The sequence below is a fragment of the Elephantulus edwardii genome, unplaced genomic scaffold (genome assembly GCF_000299155.1).
Source record: "Elephantulus edwardii isolate Elephantulus edwardi_28Jun2011 unplaced genomic scaffold, EleEdw1.0 scaffold00049, whole genome shotgun sequence".
Lineage (NCBI taxonomy): Eukaryota > Metazoa > Chordata > Mammalia > Macroscelidea > Macroscelididae > Elephantulus > Elephantulus edwardii.
The window spans coordinates 10,771,735-10,788,098 of NW_006399799.1; the positions used below are offsets into that span (position 1 = coordinate 10,771,735).

Genomic DNA, 16,364 nt, shown 5'->3' on the forward strand with positions numbered 1-16,364 from the left:
ACTGATCTAATTTTGTATTTGAACTGGAAAAGAATATCTTATCTATACATATTAATATGTGTTCAAAAGAGGAAGGGCTATTTGTCTAGCTAGAAAGGACTCTGCCTTTCTATTTTACCCCATCCCCAGTAAAATTAAAAGGTTTGATTAGTTGTGGTCACTGGTTATGTTGTAAGTTTCAAAAACATCCATGTTCTCATTTTATTCTCACAGGCAGTTCTGTCTGGTAAATAAAGAAAAAAAATTTCTTTCCATTCAGACAGGAGGGAGCCAAAAGTCAGACTCAGCTGTAGAAAATGTTCTGTTTTTCTCTTTGGGTGAATCCTTTTTAGCAGAAAGTATTTAACCTGTTCCTATGCTTATGGTTTTTATAGCATTGGCTTAGTGATGTGAAAGACAGAAATTCAGTGTTTTCAGTCCTGAATGAAGAAATGGCCAAGGCGAAGGTGGTGGCAGAGCAACTGAGCCGCCTGACACCAGAGCGGAACCTGGACCTGGAGCGCTATCAGGAAAAAGGCTCCCAGCTGCAGGAACGCTGGCACCGAGTCATTGCCCAGATCGAGACCCGGTTAGTGGGGACTCCTTTCCTATTGTCTGAGTTCTGGGAATGGGCCTGAAACAGAAGAAGAGTTAAACCTGTGAATTCTGTCTGAAGGCAAGAATTGATGGGAAGGAGTAGATATGAAGGAACAGTATAAATTCTGGATGAGGATGTTTTATAGGACTTTAGTACCACTAAACCAGAAGCCTGCGTTTAGACCATCAGAGACTCAATCTGGCCCTTTCAGCAGTGCCTTTCCAGTGTCTCAAAGGCTTAGCTTCTTAAGCCATCAATGGTAATGGCATTGATCAGAAAGGAGACCTGATAGTCTTTTCTCAGAATCTGACGTCTATTCTTTTCCACTTGCTTTCAAGCCACATATGAGCCTTTTTTCAAACTGAAGCTTTGTAGATGGTCTTACTTCTATTCTTATTTACTAACTCAGTGGTTTTATCTCTATTACTTGATATAATGCTTCTGTAACAGAGTTGAATAAGAAAAAGAGAGAAGTATTCCTTTCTTTCCCCTCCATTCCTGGTTAGACCATTTTAATTTATCATTATAATTTTAATTTAGACCATTTAATTTAGCATTTTAATTTAGATGTGTTTACAACATGAAACCCATCACTTCTTGCTGTTCCTAGCAACGCAGAGACACAGGGCACATCCACCAGATAGGGGCAAGGTGATCCAGTAATATACCTTTTATAGGCTGTGCTGGGTAAAGAAATACACAGGCTTGTGGGTTATAGCAATTTATAGAACTTTAAATTGAGTCTCTCTAGTTGAATTACTATCCCAAAGCTAGTTAGGCTAACACGAGTGGTAACAGAAGGTAACTGGATAGGCTGGCTAGTCAATATCTAAAATTTTTCAATACACAATACACTCTCCACTTTAAGAAATTGTAGTGACTCTCAAATCATGTATGTGATATTCTGCCATCAGAGTTACAGTAATGTACAGCTCTAACTACTTCATTGGTAATCTTTGGCAGTCTAGATAAAAATTTTGACAGAGATTATCATAGGATACCAGGCCAGAAGGCACTTTTCCGGACTAGCAGAGCACAACCATACTGTATTCGTTTTTTACGTCATAGGGTATTGGGTATTTACATAGGTCTCACTCAACCTTGTACTACTTTTCCACACAAAGAAGATGTATCCACTATGGTCAGACTCAGCTGAATTGTCTCCTTTATTTATTTATTTTTACTTGTATCATGCTATCTGATAGCTATTTCCTTTTGTTTCTTTAGCCAATCTGAGCTGGAAAGTATTCAAGAAGTTCTGGGAGAATACCGAGCCTGCCATGGGACTCTGATTAAGTGGATTGAGGAAACCACTGCCCAGCAGGAAATGATGAAACCAGGTCAAGCAGAGGATAGCAGAGTACTGTCAGAACAGCTCAGCCAGCAGACGGTGAGTGTGGCCAGTGCCCATACAAGAATGGTAGTTCATGGTAAAAGAGGATGCTATTCTAGTTTTCCCAAAGTGGCAAGACTTTCCCAGTCCCCTCTTCTAAGAGCTGAAGAAGAGTCTTAAGATACTGGTTTAGTGTTTATATCAAAGGACCTGGAAGATCTCTTCTCATCCTGACTTGCTGTGACTACATTGAATTCACCAAGTTAAAATTATCTTTTACTTCTTGATGATATTGTTGCTGTGTCAAGTCGGAACCAACCCATAGCTGACCCTCCAGCAGGTTTTCAGAGGCAGTAATCACATGGGAGAAGATTGCCCATCCTTCTACAGAGCAGCTGGTGGATTCAAACTGCATGCCTTTGGGATTGCAGCACAGATTCTTAGTACAAGGCCACCAGACTTCCCTCCTTTGTGATAGAGAAAACATTTTTATCTACTAGGGTTTAGGTTGTCTAGAAACAAAAATCTGAACATAATTATTTAGTTTGACACAATTATTGTTTGTGTTTTCTCTTTTTATTAAATTTTTTTCATTTTATTTTTTTGTGTGCACCGTCAAATCACATCTGACTGGTACAGGAGGAGATTGTTCCTCCTTCTCCAGCAGAGCATCTGGTGGATTCGAACCATACACCTCTTGGATTGCAGTGCAGCTTTTTGCCACTAGGCCACCAGAGCTCACCACTGTTTTTTTCTTTTTTAAAAAACATTGTAATTTTGGTGAAAATTTCGTAACAAAGTACGTTCCCATTTAACTGCTTGTGCACATACTGTTTAAGTGTTACAAGTTAATTTTTTCATATTATGTCACCATTCTTACTGTTTCATTCCATTAAGAAGAGCAAGAGCCTCAGTGAGATGGACTGACACATTGACTCCCACTGTGAGCATGATAGAGATTTTAAGGATGGTGCAGGATAGGACAAGATTCAGTTCTGTCCTTCATAGGTTATATGAGTATAATTACTCAGTGATACCTGACAACATTCTCCCTTTCTATCCAGATCCCAAGTAAGCACTGGTTAAATTCTTAACCAGTCAGCATTCTACTTCTTTAGCAATAAAATTAACAAAACATAGTGTCCTGCCAACATTATAATAAGGTTCTTGTTGTTAGGATTAAATGAATTGATATATATATCAATAAAATGCTTAGAATTGTGGTTGTGAAAGAGTGAACCCCAGACCACCAGTGTCAGCATCTCTAGGAACCTACCAGGGGTGCAACTGTTTACTGAATCAGAAACTCTAGAGTTGTAGCCCAGAAATCTGTCTTTTAACAAGCCTTCCAAGTGATTCCAGTGCAGCTAATGTTTGAAAACTGCTATAGAATGTAAAAAGAACCAAAAAACAAAAAAAACCCAACAAACCAAAAAACAAAAAAAATGAATAGATGGAAATTCAGGTTCTTTATAAACTTGCTTAAAATCTAATAAAAAAAAAAAAGAATGTAAAAAAAATGTTAACTTGTTTCGCAGTAGGGTAGTGATATTTTTGTGATGTTTTGTTTTCTAGGAACTGTTTGCAGAAATTGAGAGAAATCAGATAAAACTGGACCAGTGTCAAAAATTTTCCCAACAATACTCTACAATTGTAAAGGTAACGATAGTTTAGGAAAATATGTATTTTTTTCCATGGGCTCTGCTTCTGGACAAATCAACAGAGGTCCTCTGTCAGCACTTGGCCTTGCCCTTAAGTTAATGAAGATGTGTCCTTCCTACTGCTCCATGGAGGGGGATGCTAAGTATGGTAGCAAACACAGCTGTGATTTGAGGAGTCTCTAATTGGTTGACACATAGACCTTTCAAACTTACCATGGCAAAACAAAAGTTTTAGACTTTTCTTTTCAACCTGCTTTATATCCATCTTGCCTATCTAAGGAATAGGTGTTAACATTTTCTTAATACCTGAGGTACAAAGCCTCATCCCAGGCTCTTCTCTTTGCCTTAGATTATATGTTCAGTTAGTGAATAAGTCCTGTTGGTTCTCCTTTCAAATATGCTGCAGTATAACCACATTATATTCCCTCTGTCTCCTTGGTCATGTCATTTTTGTATTAAAAAGTCTACAGTGGTTTCATATTATACTCATAGTAAAATTCTAAAAGGTTTTTGAACCATATGTGACCACCTCCTCCTCAGTTTTTCTCAGAGCTTTAAGGTAAAATCACTTGAGAAAATTGTATATAAGTTTGTTTTGTACCATTTCTACTAGATAGCACACTTCAGGAGAGCAAGATTTTATCTGACTTGTTCCCTACTATGTGTCACCCAGCAGTGACACAAAATGGTCATATATATTTTGAATTAATGTATTTCTTTAGCTGTTATCAGAAGACTTACGAGAATCAAAGGACCTAAGTTCAGATTCTACCCTCATCACTTTTCAGGCTCTTCAGACTGTAAATAAGACATTTATTATTACTAACAACATTTCATTATAGTATTTTTTGTGTGGGAATACTTAGGGAACTCATGCCATATTTTCCTTCTACCTAGAGTTTTCTAAATAGACAACAGAAGGAGGCCATTTTAGACAAGGAAGAGATTAATCAAAGGCACCGAAGAATGAAAATAAGATGGCTATATTGAAAGAATAGCAAATATTCTGGCATAGTTGGAGAGTTTATACCAGAGAAATATTATACTAGAGAAATAATGACAGGGAAATGAACTTTGGGGTCAGCTTATATAAAGCCTTATTTAGTTGTATTACCTTTATTTCCTATTCTTGTTGCTCAAAGTGTGGTATTTAAGCATTGACTGGGAACTTGTCAGAATTGTAGAATCTCAGACCTGCTAAATCAGGATACATTTTAACAAGCTCTTCAGAGAATTAGCATGCATGTTGAAGTGTGAGAAGATTTGATCTATGTAACTGAAGGATTTAAGATGGGGAGCATTCTCTGTGTTGTAAAAAAATTTATTCTGATATAGCAGGATAGAAAATGAATTAGAAGAAAGTAAATAACGTGAGTAGTTAAGAGAGCCTAGACTAAAGTTGCAAAGAAAACAGCAGAATAGCATGGTGAATGTGAAGACTGTGGCTATAGAAATTCTAAAACTAATGTTCTCTAATCTTCTTTACTCTTCACTCTGCTACTCACCTAATGAGTTACTTAGGGTACTTCTCTTTTCTTAATTTCTCCATTTATGAAATTAGAGTGTTTGCCAGCAAACTGTCAATTCTGGGATTAGTAAATTAATGCACAGACTACACACTACACACCAGGTTTTGTATGGCCCATTAGACATGGTTAAAAGAAATCTGAAGACTCGTATTTCATAACACTTGAAAATTATGCAAACTTTTCCTTTCAATTTTGTGGTAAGACAGCTCCTTCTATTTTGCATTGTCTGTGACTATACAGTGAGAGAGATGAGTAGCTGATCTATACCTTCTTATAATCTCTGGTATAAATGAGCACCAAAACTATATCTAGCAGGGTAATGCTATGATTCTGTTAAGTGATGTGTGTGAACCATAAGGTCCCACATAATTGTAGTAAAAATAGAATTTCTCCTCAGGACTATGAATTGCAATTGATGACATACAAGGCCTTTGTGGAATCCCAGCAGAAATCCCCTGGCAAGCGCCGCCGTGTCCTTTCCTCTTCAGATGCCATCACACAAGAGGTGAGAGGGTGGGGAAAGGAAGTATACCTCTGTGATTCCAGAAGGAAAGGCTCACTTGTCTGGGCCTTGAAGTTTGATTTGGGGTTCATTTGTTAATTAAATATATGACTCCATGAAACCTTCCCCTTACTTTAAATTATTTACATTTACTTCCTGACACATAATTTATCTAAATTATATTTTTGAACCATAGTTCATGGACTTAAGGACTCGCTACACAGCACTGGTGACCTTAACAACTCAGCATGTAAAATACATCAGTGATGCACTCCGTCGGCTGGAGGAGGAGGAGGTAAGGCAACTGGGCCCTAAATAACTCACTGAGTGTGTGTAAAAGCCTCATTTACCTAAATTAAAAATTTACATGTTAACAGCATTCTCACCTCCAAATATCTTTGTTTTAGAAATATTAAAAGCACACAAAGAATCTTTATGCATTTACATTTTGATGACTCACAATTTTCCTAGATTCATACTTCATACAGTCCGTGTTCCAATTATTGATATATGTTTGCAGTTATTTCTCTTCACTTTAAGTCTTCTCACATCAGCAAAATCTTCCCACTTCATTGGGTAAAAACTTCACTCTATGGCAGACAGTACTTTGAGGAGGCAGCTCTTCCCTGGTTGCATTTTGAGTGCTTTCAACATGAGGGGCTCATCTTATGGCTCTATATCTAACAATTTGAAGGATTTTGTGGACAGAATCTTGAATGATGCTAGAAACATCAGAAAAAGATGGGTATGTCACACCAAGTCACTCTAGCAAAAGCAGTAGTCAACATTGAACTATTTCAGGAAGTAGCATATGACCAAGAATTCAAAGTACTGAAGAAGTTCAAGCTACATTGAAGTCCAAGCTGCACTGCATTTTTTCCCCATTAGCAAAAAAAGGGGGGGGGTGGCTAGGAATTGATGGAATACCAGTTAAAGTATTTCAGAACAGATGCAATGCTGGAAGTGCCCACCAGACTCTGCCAACAAATATGGAAGATAACTACCTAGTCAACTGACTGGGAAAGATCCATATTTGTTCTTATTTCCAAAAAGGATGATCAAGAAGATTGTGTAAATTATCAAACAGCATCATTTCTATCATATGCAAGCAATATCTTGCTGAAGATTATAAAAAAAAAGCTAGAACATCTCATCAATAAGGAACTGCCAGAAATTCAAACTGAATTCAGAAGAATCCATTACACAAGGCATATCATTGCTGTTATCAGATGGATCTTCGCTGAAAGCAAAGAATAACAGAAAGATGTTTACTTCTGTTTTATTGATTATGCCAAGGCATTTGACTGTGTGGAGCATACAAAATAAATTATGACTGAAATTGAGAATATTGGGAATACCAGAACACTTAATTGTCCTTATGAGATATCTCTATATAAGCCAAGAAGCAGTTGTCCTAACAGAACAAGGGAATGCATCATGGTTTGAAAATGAGAAGATATATGTCAAGATTGTTTCCTTTCTTCATATTTATTCAGTCTGTATGCTGAGTATCACTCTAGAATCTGAACTATATGAAAATGAATGTGACATTAAAATTGGAGGAAGACTCAGAAAATAAGAAAAAAAGAGGAAGACTCATTAACAACCTATGTTATGTCGATGACAAAACCTTACTTGAAGAAAATGAAGAATTGAAATCTCAAAGACGGTCTGGCCTTCAATATGGGTTACATCTCAATATTAAGAAAACAAAAATCCTCATCACTGGACCAGTCGACAACATCATTAGAGATGGAGAAAAGTTGTAAACAATTTCATTTTACTTGGATCCATAGTCAGCACCCTTAATAGCAGCAGACAAGAAACCAAAAGGTATGTTGCATTGGGGAGATCTGCTGTCAAGGAACTCTCCAAAGTTCTAAAGATCAAGGATGTTGGTTTAAAGACTAAGGTGCTCCTGATCCAAGCCATGGTGTTTTCAGTTACTTTCTATGCATCTGAAAGTTGGACAGTGAATAAGGAATGCCATAGAGGAACTGATGTCTTTGAACTATAGTGTTGGGTAAGAGTATTAAATATACTAATGCGAAACTTATACTTGGACCAGGAGGCAGTCGTCAGAACAGAGCAAGGGAACACTGCATGGTTCAAAATTGGGAAGGGCGTACGCAGGGATGCATCCTGTCTCCATACCTTTTCAACTTATATGCAGAACAGATTATCCGGGAGGCTGGGCTCTATGAGGAGAAATGTGGGGTCAAGATTGGTGGACGATTTATCAACAATCTGCGTTATGCGGATGACACAACCCTGCTTGCTGAAACTGAGGAGGACCTGAAGCGCCTGCTGCAGAGTGTCAAGGACTGCAGCCTGCAATATGGATTGAGGCTCAATGTCAGGAAGACAAAAGATTCTCACCACTGGACCAATTGGCAGCATCAGGATGGATGGTGAAGAGATTGAGATTGTACACAGTTTTAGTTTGCTTGGCTCCATAGTCAACAGTCTTGGCACCAGCAGCCAGGAAATTAAAAGGCACATTGCAATGGGAAAGTCTGCTGTTAGGGACCTCTCCAAAGTGCTGAAGAGCTGTGGTGCCTCTCTGGAGACTAAGGTGCGTCTGATACAGGCCATGGTCTTCGCAATCACTTGTTATGCATCAGAGAGTTGGACAATGACCAAGGAAGATAGAAGGAGAATTGATGCCTTTGAGCTGTGGTGCTGGAGAAGAGTATTGAGAATACCATGGACTGCTAGGAAAACAAACAGATTTGTCCTGGAGAGGGTTAAACCAGGTGGCTCCTTGGAGGCAAGGATTCTGAGGCTCCATCTAACTTACTTTGGACATGTTGTGAGGAGAGACCGGTCCTTAGAGAGGGACATCATGCTTGGGAGGGTGAAGGGACGGCGCAGGAGAGGAAGGCCCTCTATGAGGTGGATTGATTCAGTGAATGGGATAATTGGGATGGGAGTGTCAGAGACAGTGCGATTGGCACAGGACAGAGCGGAGTTTAGGGCTGTTGTACATAGGGTCGCTATGAGTCGCAGGCGACTCGACAGCACAAAACAACAACAGCAACAACATGGATTTCCAAAAGAACAAACAAATCTATCTTATAGAAAGTACAGTCAAAGTGCTGCTTAGATGCAGGGATGGTAAAATTTTGTCCCACTTACTTTGAATGGATTTTCAGATGATCCCAGTCCCTAGAAAGAGAAATCATTCTCGGAAAGGTAGAGGGTCACAAAAGAGAGGAAGACCCTCAACGAGCTGGATTGACGCAGTGACTGTCACAGTGGACGTGAGCAGGACAGAGAGTATGAGGACAGTGCAAGAGAGGGCAAGGTTCAGACCTGGTTTTTATAGAGTTGCTGTTAGTCATAGTTGACTTAATGGCACCTATCACCACCACCAAAGGGCCTTTTTAGAAATTTATTATGTAGAACCAGTCATATATAAGGACATATGACATTGTTGGTGCTGTGTTTAAGCAGTTAGCTGCTAATTGGAAGGTTGGATAATTTGAAATTGCCAGCCATTCTGCAAGAGAAAAATGTGACATCTACTTCTATAAGAATGCAGCCTTGGGAAAGCTTTGAGGCTTTTCTGCTATGCCCCGGATGGTCATCATGAGCTGGAATTGACCTGACAGCACCAGATTTTTATTTTTTTAATTATTTAAAACAAGCTCTATGCTCCTTGTTGACAGATGGCCCTCTTTTCTCTGCCACATCCCTGAGACATGATGGTAAAGGTTGGAGTAAATAGATTTGGCCGCATTGGATTCCTGGTCACCATGGCTGCTTTAAACTATAGCAAAGTGGATGTTGTTGCCATTAATAACCCTTTCATTGACTCAACTACATGTTCTGTATGTTCCTCTGTGAGTCCACTCATAAGTTCAAAGGCACTGTCAAGGATGAGAATGGGAAGCTTGTCATTGAAAGCCATCACTGTCTTCCAGAAGTGGGATCCCATTAATACCAAGTGGGGTAATGCTGGTTCTAAATATGTTGTGAAGTCCACTGGTGTCTTCACAACCTTGGAGAAGTCTAGGGCTCACCTGAAAGGTGGTGTCAAATGGGTAATCATCTCTGCTCCTTCTGCCAATGCCTGCATATTTGTGATGGGCATGAACCGTGAGAAGTATGACAACTCTCTCAAAATTGTCATTAATACCTCCCGCACGACCAACTGCTTGGTCCCCTAGGCAAGGTCATCCATGCAACTTGGGTATTACAGAGGGCCTCATGATTACAGTCCATGCCATCACTGCCACCCAGAAGACTGTGGATGGCCCGTCTGGAACGCTGTGGTGTGATAGCCATGGCACTGCCCAGAACATCATCCCTGCTTGTTCTGATACTGAAAAGGCCATATCCCTGAGCTAAATTGGCAACTTACTGGCATGGCTTTTCATGTCCCCACCCCCAGTATGTAAGTCATGGATCTGGCCTGCCATCTGAAAAAAAGCTGTCAAATATGGTGACATCAAGAAAGTGAAGCAGGCATCAGAAAGGTCCCTCCAGGGTATCCTTCCTGGGATACACTGAAGACCAAGTTGTCTCCTATGACTTTAGCCGTGACACTCACTCTTGCATCTTTGATGCTGGGGCTGGCATTGGCCTGAACAACCACTTTGTCAAATTCATTTCTTCAAATGTAATGAATTTGACTATAGCAACCAGGTAGTCAACCTGATGGTTCACATGGCCTCCAAAGAATAATAGCCCCTTAGACTACCAGCTCCAGCAATAGTACTAGAAAAGAGAGAGACCCTCAGCTGCTGAGGAGTCTTTGCCCCAACTCAACACACACACACACACACACACACACACACACAATATCTCACATCCTTATACAGTTTCCATCCATTCCTCATGAGAAAGGGGAGGGGCTTAAAGAGCCCATCCTATCCTGTAACATCAATAAAGTACTTTGTACTCAGCCCCCATGCTATGATTTTTTTAAAGAATGATAGTAAAATAATGTAATAAATGTAACCATAAACACATCCACTTAAGCACTTGGGAGCAGTGCTGAAGGCCAATTAAATCATGTTTAGCTTGAGATTATTTTTACTGTCTCTAGTGATTTTAGATAACTTTGTTATCTCTTTTTTAGGAAGTCCGACGTTATTCCAGTCTAATAAGATATTGACTAGGATATTGCTTGTATATTTCTTATTACAGAAAGTGGTAGAAGAGGAAAAACAGGAACATGTCGAGAAGGTTAAAGAGCTTTTGGGCTGGGTGTCTACCCTGGCAAGGAATACACAAGGAAAGACTACCTCATCCCAGACCAAAGAATCAACAGACATTGAAAAGGCTATTTTGGAACAGCAGGTGAGTGAACCATTCATCTCTTCCTACCTGGACAGAAGCATATTTGAATGTTACATTAAGCAGATCCAAGCAAGTCATGTATGGGCTATTGTAAGTGATTATTACCTCAGTAAATGACAACTTCCAGTATTTAAAGACACTTAAGAAGTCTTACTGTTTGTGCTTATATTTTAACTGGCTCAATGAATCTGAACTGATTCATAGCTGAACCTTCAGTGGGTTTCTGAATCCTGGAAACTGCACAGGAAGAAATTGCACATCTTTCTCCCTCCAGAGCCCCTTATGGATTTGAACCACCAATGGGGTGCCACCTTTGGGCTACAGACTACACTGCCAGAGAGGGCTCTCTGTTGTTCATATAGCCAATGATGGTCATCTGACCTAAGTGGATTTTTTTTCCCCAGGATTTTAAAAATTATCTCTGCTAACTTTGAGTTCTTTAATTTCTTAGGTACTAAACCTTTTCTCTTTATTTTTACTCATAGACACTGTCAGAGGAACTGACAACTAAGAAAGAACAGATCTCTGAGGCCATCAAAACGTCCCAGATCTTCTTGGCCAAGCATGGTCATAAGTGAGTATCAGATGCGAGATTATGAGACCTGGTCATATGAGGGAAGTGGTCTACCTGGCTGAAAATTAGTGTCATGATGAAACTTTTGGTTGAAGAGTTTAGAGTGGTGAGAACTAGATCATGAAGAGAGTTGAATTTCATGTAAAAGTGTTTTCCTTTTACCTTTATATGGGGATAAATTTCAAGTAAGAGTGTTTTTCTCTATAAAGCTTGTTACAATAGCATTGTGGAATACAAATAGAAATGAAGCAATAATAGAAACTAAGAAAATAGTTAAAAGGCCATTTACATATGTAGGCAAGGAATGACAAGGATTGAAAGAGAAAAACAAATATGCTATAACTATTAATTGTTCAGCTTTCGTGATAAAAATCATCAGCTGTGATGCTGAGGTTTCGGACTTAGACTGTTATTGGGTGTATGATTATATTCCTAACAAATTGAAGGAATGAGTTGAAGCAGAGGGCAGTAACTTTAATTTTAGACTTTATAAGTTTGAAGAATTTGTAAGACGTCAAACTGGAAATACCTAGTATGCATTAGGAAGTAGGGGAGTTCTCGTGGCATAATCAATAGTTAGTTGCACTGCTAGCCCAAAGGCTGTGCATATCCAGCAGTTCAAATCCACCAGCAGCTCCCTGGGAGAAAGCTGGGCAGCCTCCTAATATTATAATTTGTAGCCTTAGAAACCTGATGGGGGGTTGCTATGAGTCAGGATAACTTGTCTAGACAGCAGTGAGTACTGTTAGGAAATAGCAGTACATTAATTTATGCCTTGCATAGTTTTACTACGGGTGAAATGGTAGATAGCTGTATGTTCAAGTTTAGAATTAACGGGAGAACTCTAACCTGAAGAAGATTTGAGCCATCAGCACAGCAGGAATGATGGGTAGTTTACTGTACTCAGTATGAACTAGACAGCACACAATAATGGTTTGCTTGTTACTGTTATCTGCCATCAAGTCAGAATCAACTCATAGCTGACCCTTCAGCAGGTTCTCAGAGGAGAACAGGAGATCACAAAGGAGGATATTAATAATCTTTCTCTTGCAAAGCAGCTGGTGAATCAAGCCACTTGCCTTTGGTTTGGTAGCACAATCTCTTATCCATTTGACCTTCAGATTTAAACGTTATAAGTAATTACATTCACAGTGGTAATTAATATCATTTTTTAAAAGTTAGCTTAGTGCTCACTTTGGCAGCATATATAATGAAGTTGGAACAATACAGAGAAGATTAGTATGAGTAATGCACAAGGGCAGCACAGTAGTTTATGAACCACTTCATGTTTTCTGGATGAATGGATAAAGAAACCATAGTATATCCACACAGTGGAGTACTAGGTAACACTAAAAAACAAGAGAGAATTCATCAAACACTGCATAACAGGAATAAATCATGAATACATTATATTGAATGAAATATCATAAAAGGACAAATATTGTAGACGACTATTGTAAAAAGCTAAGGAGAGGTTTACATACAGATAGAATCATTTTTGGTGGTTGCCAGGAATGGGAAGGGAGGAAGATAATAGGAGAGAGGCCTTAAGAGAGCATGAAACTCAGAACTCAAACTCACTACCTTTGAGTCAGAACTGACTAGTTTATGATACTCCAGCAGATTTTCAGGAGACTGTAGATTGCATCAGAGAGGATTGCCCATTTTTCTCCCATTGAGCCATTTTAACAGCAATGAGATAGCTTTTGCTCAAGGTTAGGAGAGAAGGAATATTAGGAAGGATGTGGGTAAAGGTGAATTTACTAGGCATGACTTCAGAAAGTGAGATAATTAGAGCCAAATAGCTATATTTTTTTTCTTTCTAGATTGTTTGCTGAAAGTTTGAGTTTTGTTAAGGAGAAAGGAAGAGAACTAGTCAGAGAGAGGCTTAAAGAGGAAATAAGATTGGAAATCAGAAAGGTCTCTCTATAAGGTGGTGGGATCTTACCCCACCTTCCCCAAGCCCCAGCTGGAAGTACATAACAGCCAGCTTGTGGGACCAGAGATGCCCAGTGTTCAGAGGACTGTGTAGGGATAATAAATAGGAAGAGGGTAATTGAGAAGATGGCCTGTGGAATCTAAAGATACCAATACTGATAGATTAATAAGAGAAAGCAGAGAGGTCAAGAAGATTGATAAATGTCATTGAGGTTGCAGGATAGTTGTAATATGAATCAACATGGTTAATTTAAAAAAAACACATTGTAGAAAGTAAAATTAAGTTGCAAGGATTTACTGGATTTGTGATGGTGATTACTTGTGGGCAGAAAGAAACAGGAATGAGATTGGTAATTCAGTGGACTTTATTAATCTTCAATTTTTCCAGTTAGAAGCTTTGTAACAAATAAAACAAAATTTTAAAATTAGGCTAGTCTGGATAGGTTAACAGTGGAGTTTGTTAATATTCTCATTTGCTTGTTTAAATACTTTATTTTAAAAAGAGAATTGATATCTAACTGATCAAATGGAGAGGGGCAAGGGAAGAAGGAAAAAGAGGGTGTGGAGAGAAAAAAAAGCTGGGTTGATAGAGATTAGTAGATGGATCGGTGGGTGAACGTAAAGGCAAAGCACAGTGAGGATTAGATGAGATGTGATGTGATAAATATCATTGACCAATTTTAATTAATGTTAGAAAACAAAATGTATATAAATGATTGAATGAAAACCAATTAAAAAACTTAAGGAAACCCTAAAAAAAAAAGAATTGCAACAGTGAATGAATGGAAATCCAAGTTCTTCATAAACTTAACAATAAAATCTCAATAATAAAAAAAAAGAATTGACATAAAAGAAGTGAAGAAAGGTAAGATTGGAGGAGAGGGTTGTAATCTGAGTTACCTAGTGGATTTTCAAAGTTTTAAATGATGACAGGTGAAAGTGAGCCATGTGTAAGTAAGACTCAAGTAGAATGGCAGGAGCTCGGATGGTGTAGTTCATAGGGAAACTGCACTGCTAACCCAAAGGCTACGCCTCTAGCATATGAATCCACTGTTGCCCCTCTGAACAATGAGGGACAGTCTCCATCTATGCAGTTTACAACCTTGGAAACCCAGATCAACTAGGTGGGTTCCAACTCAGTGACACAGAAATGACAGAAAGGATCATGGAAGGATGGTCATTTGGCCTGAGATGTCTCAGAAACACAAGTGTATGTATTAGATTATTAGGGAGATAAGCTTTACAGTCATCAAGGATCATAACTCAATTTGAGATAGAGAGAAAAACTATCAACCAGATCCTATTATCTTCACTGATCAAGGAAAAACTGACGAGATGATCCATAGGTAACAGTGATAAAGTAGAGATACCATGCAAGAGAGAGAAGTAGAATTGGAGGCAGTAGTGAAATCTTAAGAGAATAGTATTTCTCTAAAAAAGCATTACTGTTTTGTCTTGTAGGCTCTCAGAAAAAGACAAGGACCAGATATCTGAACAGTTGAATGCCCTGAATAAGACTTACCGTGACCTTTGTGATGGTTCATCAAACCAGATTCAGCAGCTTCAGAGCCAGTTGGCTCAACAAACAGAACAAAAGGTACCTTTAGTTTTTCTCTCCAAATGCTGGGAAGGATACTTTTTGAATGGGAGACAACACCTGTGCCTACTGAGAGTCATAGTCACTAGCTTTCCATGACCAACGTGACTTAGTTTTTAACCGCACATTAGCAGCCATTCGTCTTGTGTTTGTGGGGTTCCATGATGTCTTGGTCAGTCAAAACCCTAAAGGTACTTAATGCTAATTCTTGAGAACGGGTTCAACTTTTTCATTGTCTGCCATTTCATGGCTAACATGAATGGCAAGATCTGTGGTATGCCTAGTCCCAGGACGCTCAGATTACTCCTTGACCATATTGTCACACAGAAGTCTGTGTACTGGGAAAAAAGAAAAAACATGAATCTCTTCCTTCTTTACGTTAGATCATAGCTGAGCAAATAAATGTGAAATAATCTCTCCTAAAGCAATCTGGTAGGTTAGCTGCACTGACTAAGACGCTGGTTCCCCACCACTCATCATGTGGCATCTTTCCCAGTTTCCATTCCATGTTCATTATCTAGACCATATGAGAAGTTGTGGAAGTTCATGCTCGTTGTCCTGAGTTCTTCCTGGATACTTGTGTGTGTATTCGTAGACTCACCATATTATATACATGTGTCTCTGGGATATATATGTTGTTTGCCTGCTTATTTCCTATGTTGTGAAGCAATGGCCATTTTGTTTGGGACAGATGAAAATGTAAGCTAATGTGTTAATCAAATTTGGTCCAGATGATACTGAAATTATTTTTGGGCAAAGTATGCCTTGACTCTGTTCCTTGGATATGGTATTTTTGCAAGAGGAGCTAGAGTTGAAAGGCCATAGACGAAGCAACCAGCTGTAGCTTGATTGTACATTTTCAAAATTAATGTGCTGGTTAAGCATTCTCTGTGTACAGTAGCTCATTTCATAATGGCTTGTTGCTTCACCATATAAGGGAGTATATGAAAAGTTTTAACAATTGCTTGCTGAGAATATCTAGTTCTTATGAAAGGTTAAAAAGTGGGGGAGGAAAAACGTAAGACAGACAAGCTTCTGAGCACCACTACATTGAGCATGATGTGCCCCTTGTACCGTTTGTGTGTTTCATGTGAAGTATTGTTCTGATTAACTGACATCCTTGCTTACAAGTTTCACTAACCCTTTGGAGTTTAAGCACAAATGCACAAAGGGAAAAGAGGACGACCTGTTTGGGGTTCTTTTTTGCAAAAAAAACCAAAAAACAAATACAGTCGCATGCTGGACGCTAACACCAAGCTTACACTGTGTGTGTGATACGGCTGAGCTGCTCCATAAGGCTCTCTCTCTTATCTGCCCAAGGCGCACGCTGCAACTCTGGTAAGTAG

The 16,364-nt window shown here is 39.0% G+C and overlaps 1 protein-coding gene across 1 annotated transcript in view; it reads left to right on the forward strand.

Moving 5' to 3' along the window:
• LOC102871467 (microtubule-actin cross-linking factor 1-like) overlaps positions 1–16,364 on the forward strand; it is a gene marked incomplete at its 3' end in the record, with an annotated part of 301,457 nt that overhangs the window by 124,837 nt on the left and 160,256 nt on the right. The window contains 8 exon segments of the mRNA XM_006886487.1: positions 375–568; positions 1,805–1,967; positions 3,486–3,569; positions 5,498–5,605; positions 5,799–5,897; positions 10,757–10,909; positions 11,395–11,483; positions 14,883–15,018. Coding sequence (XP_006886549.1) covers positions 375–568; positions 1,805–1,967; positions 3,486–3,569; positions 5,498–5,605; positions 5,799–5,897; positions 10,757–10,909; positions 11,395–11,483; positions 14,883–15,018 — 1,026 coding nt within the window.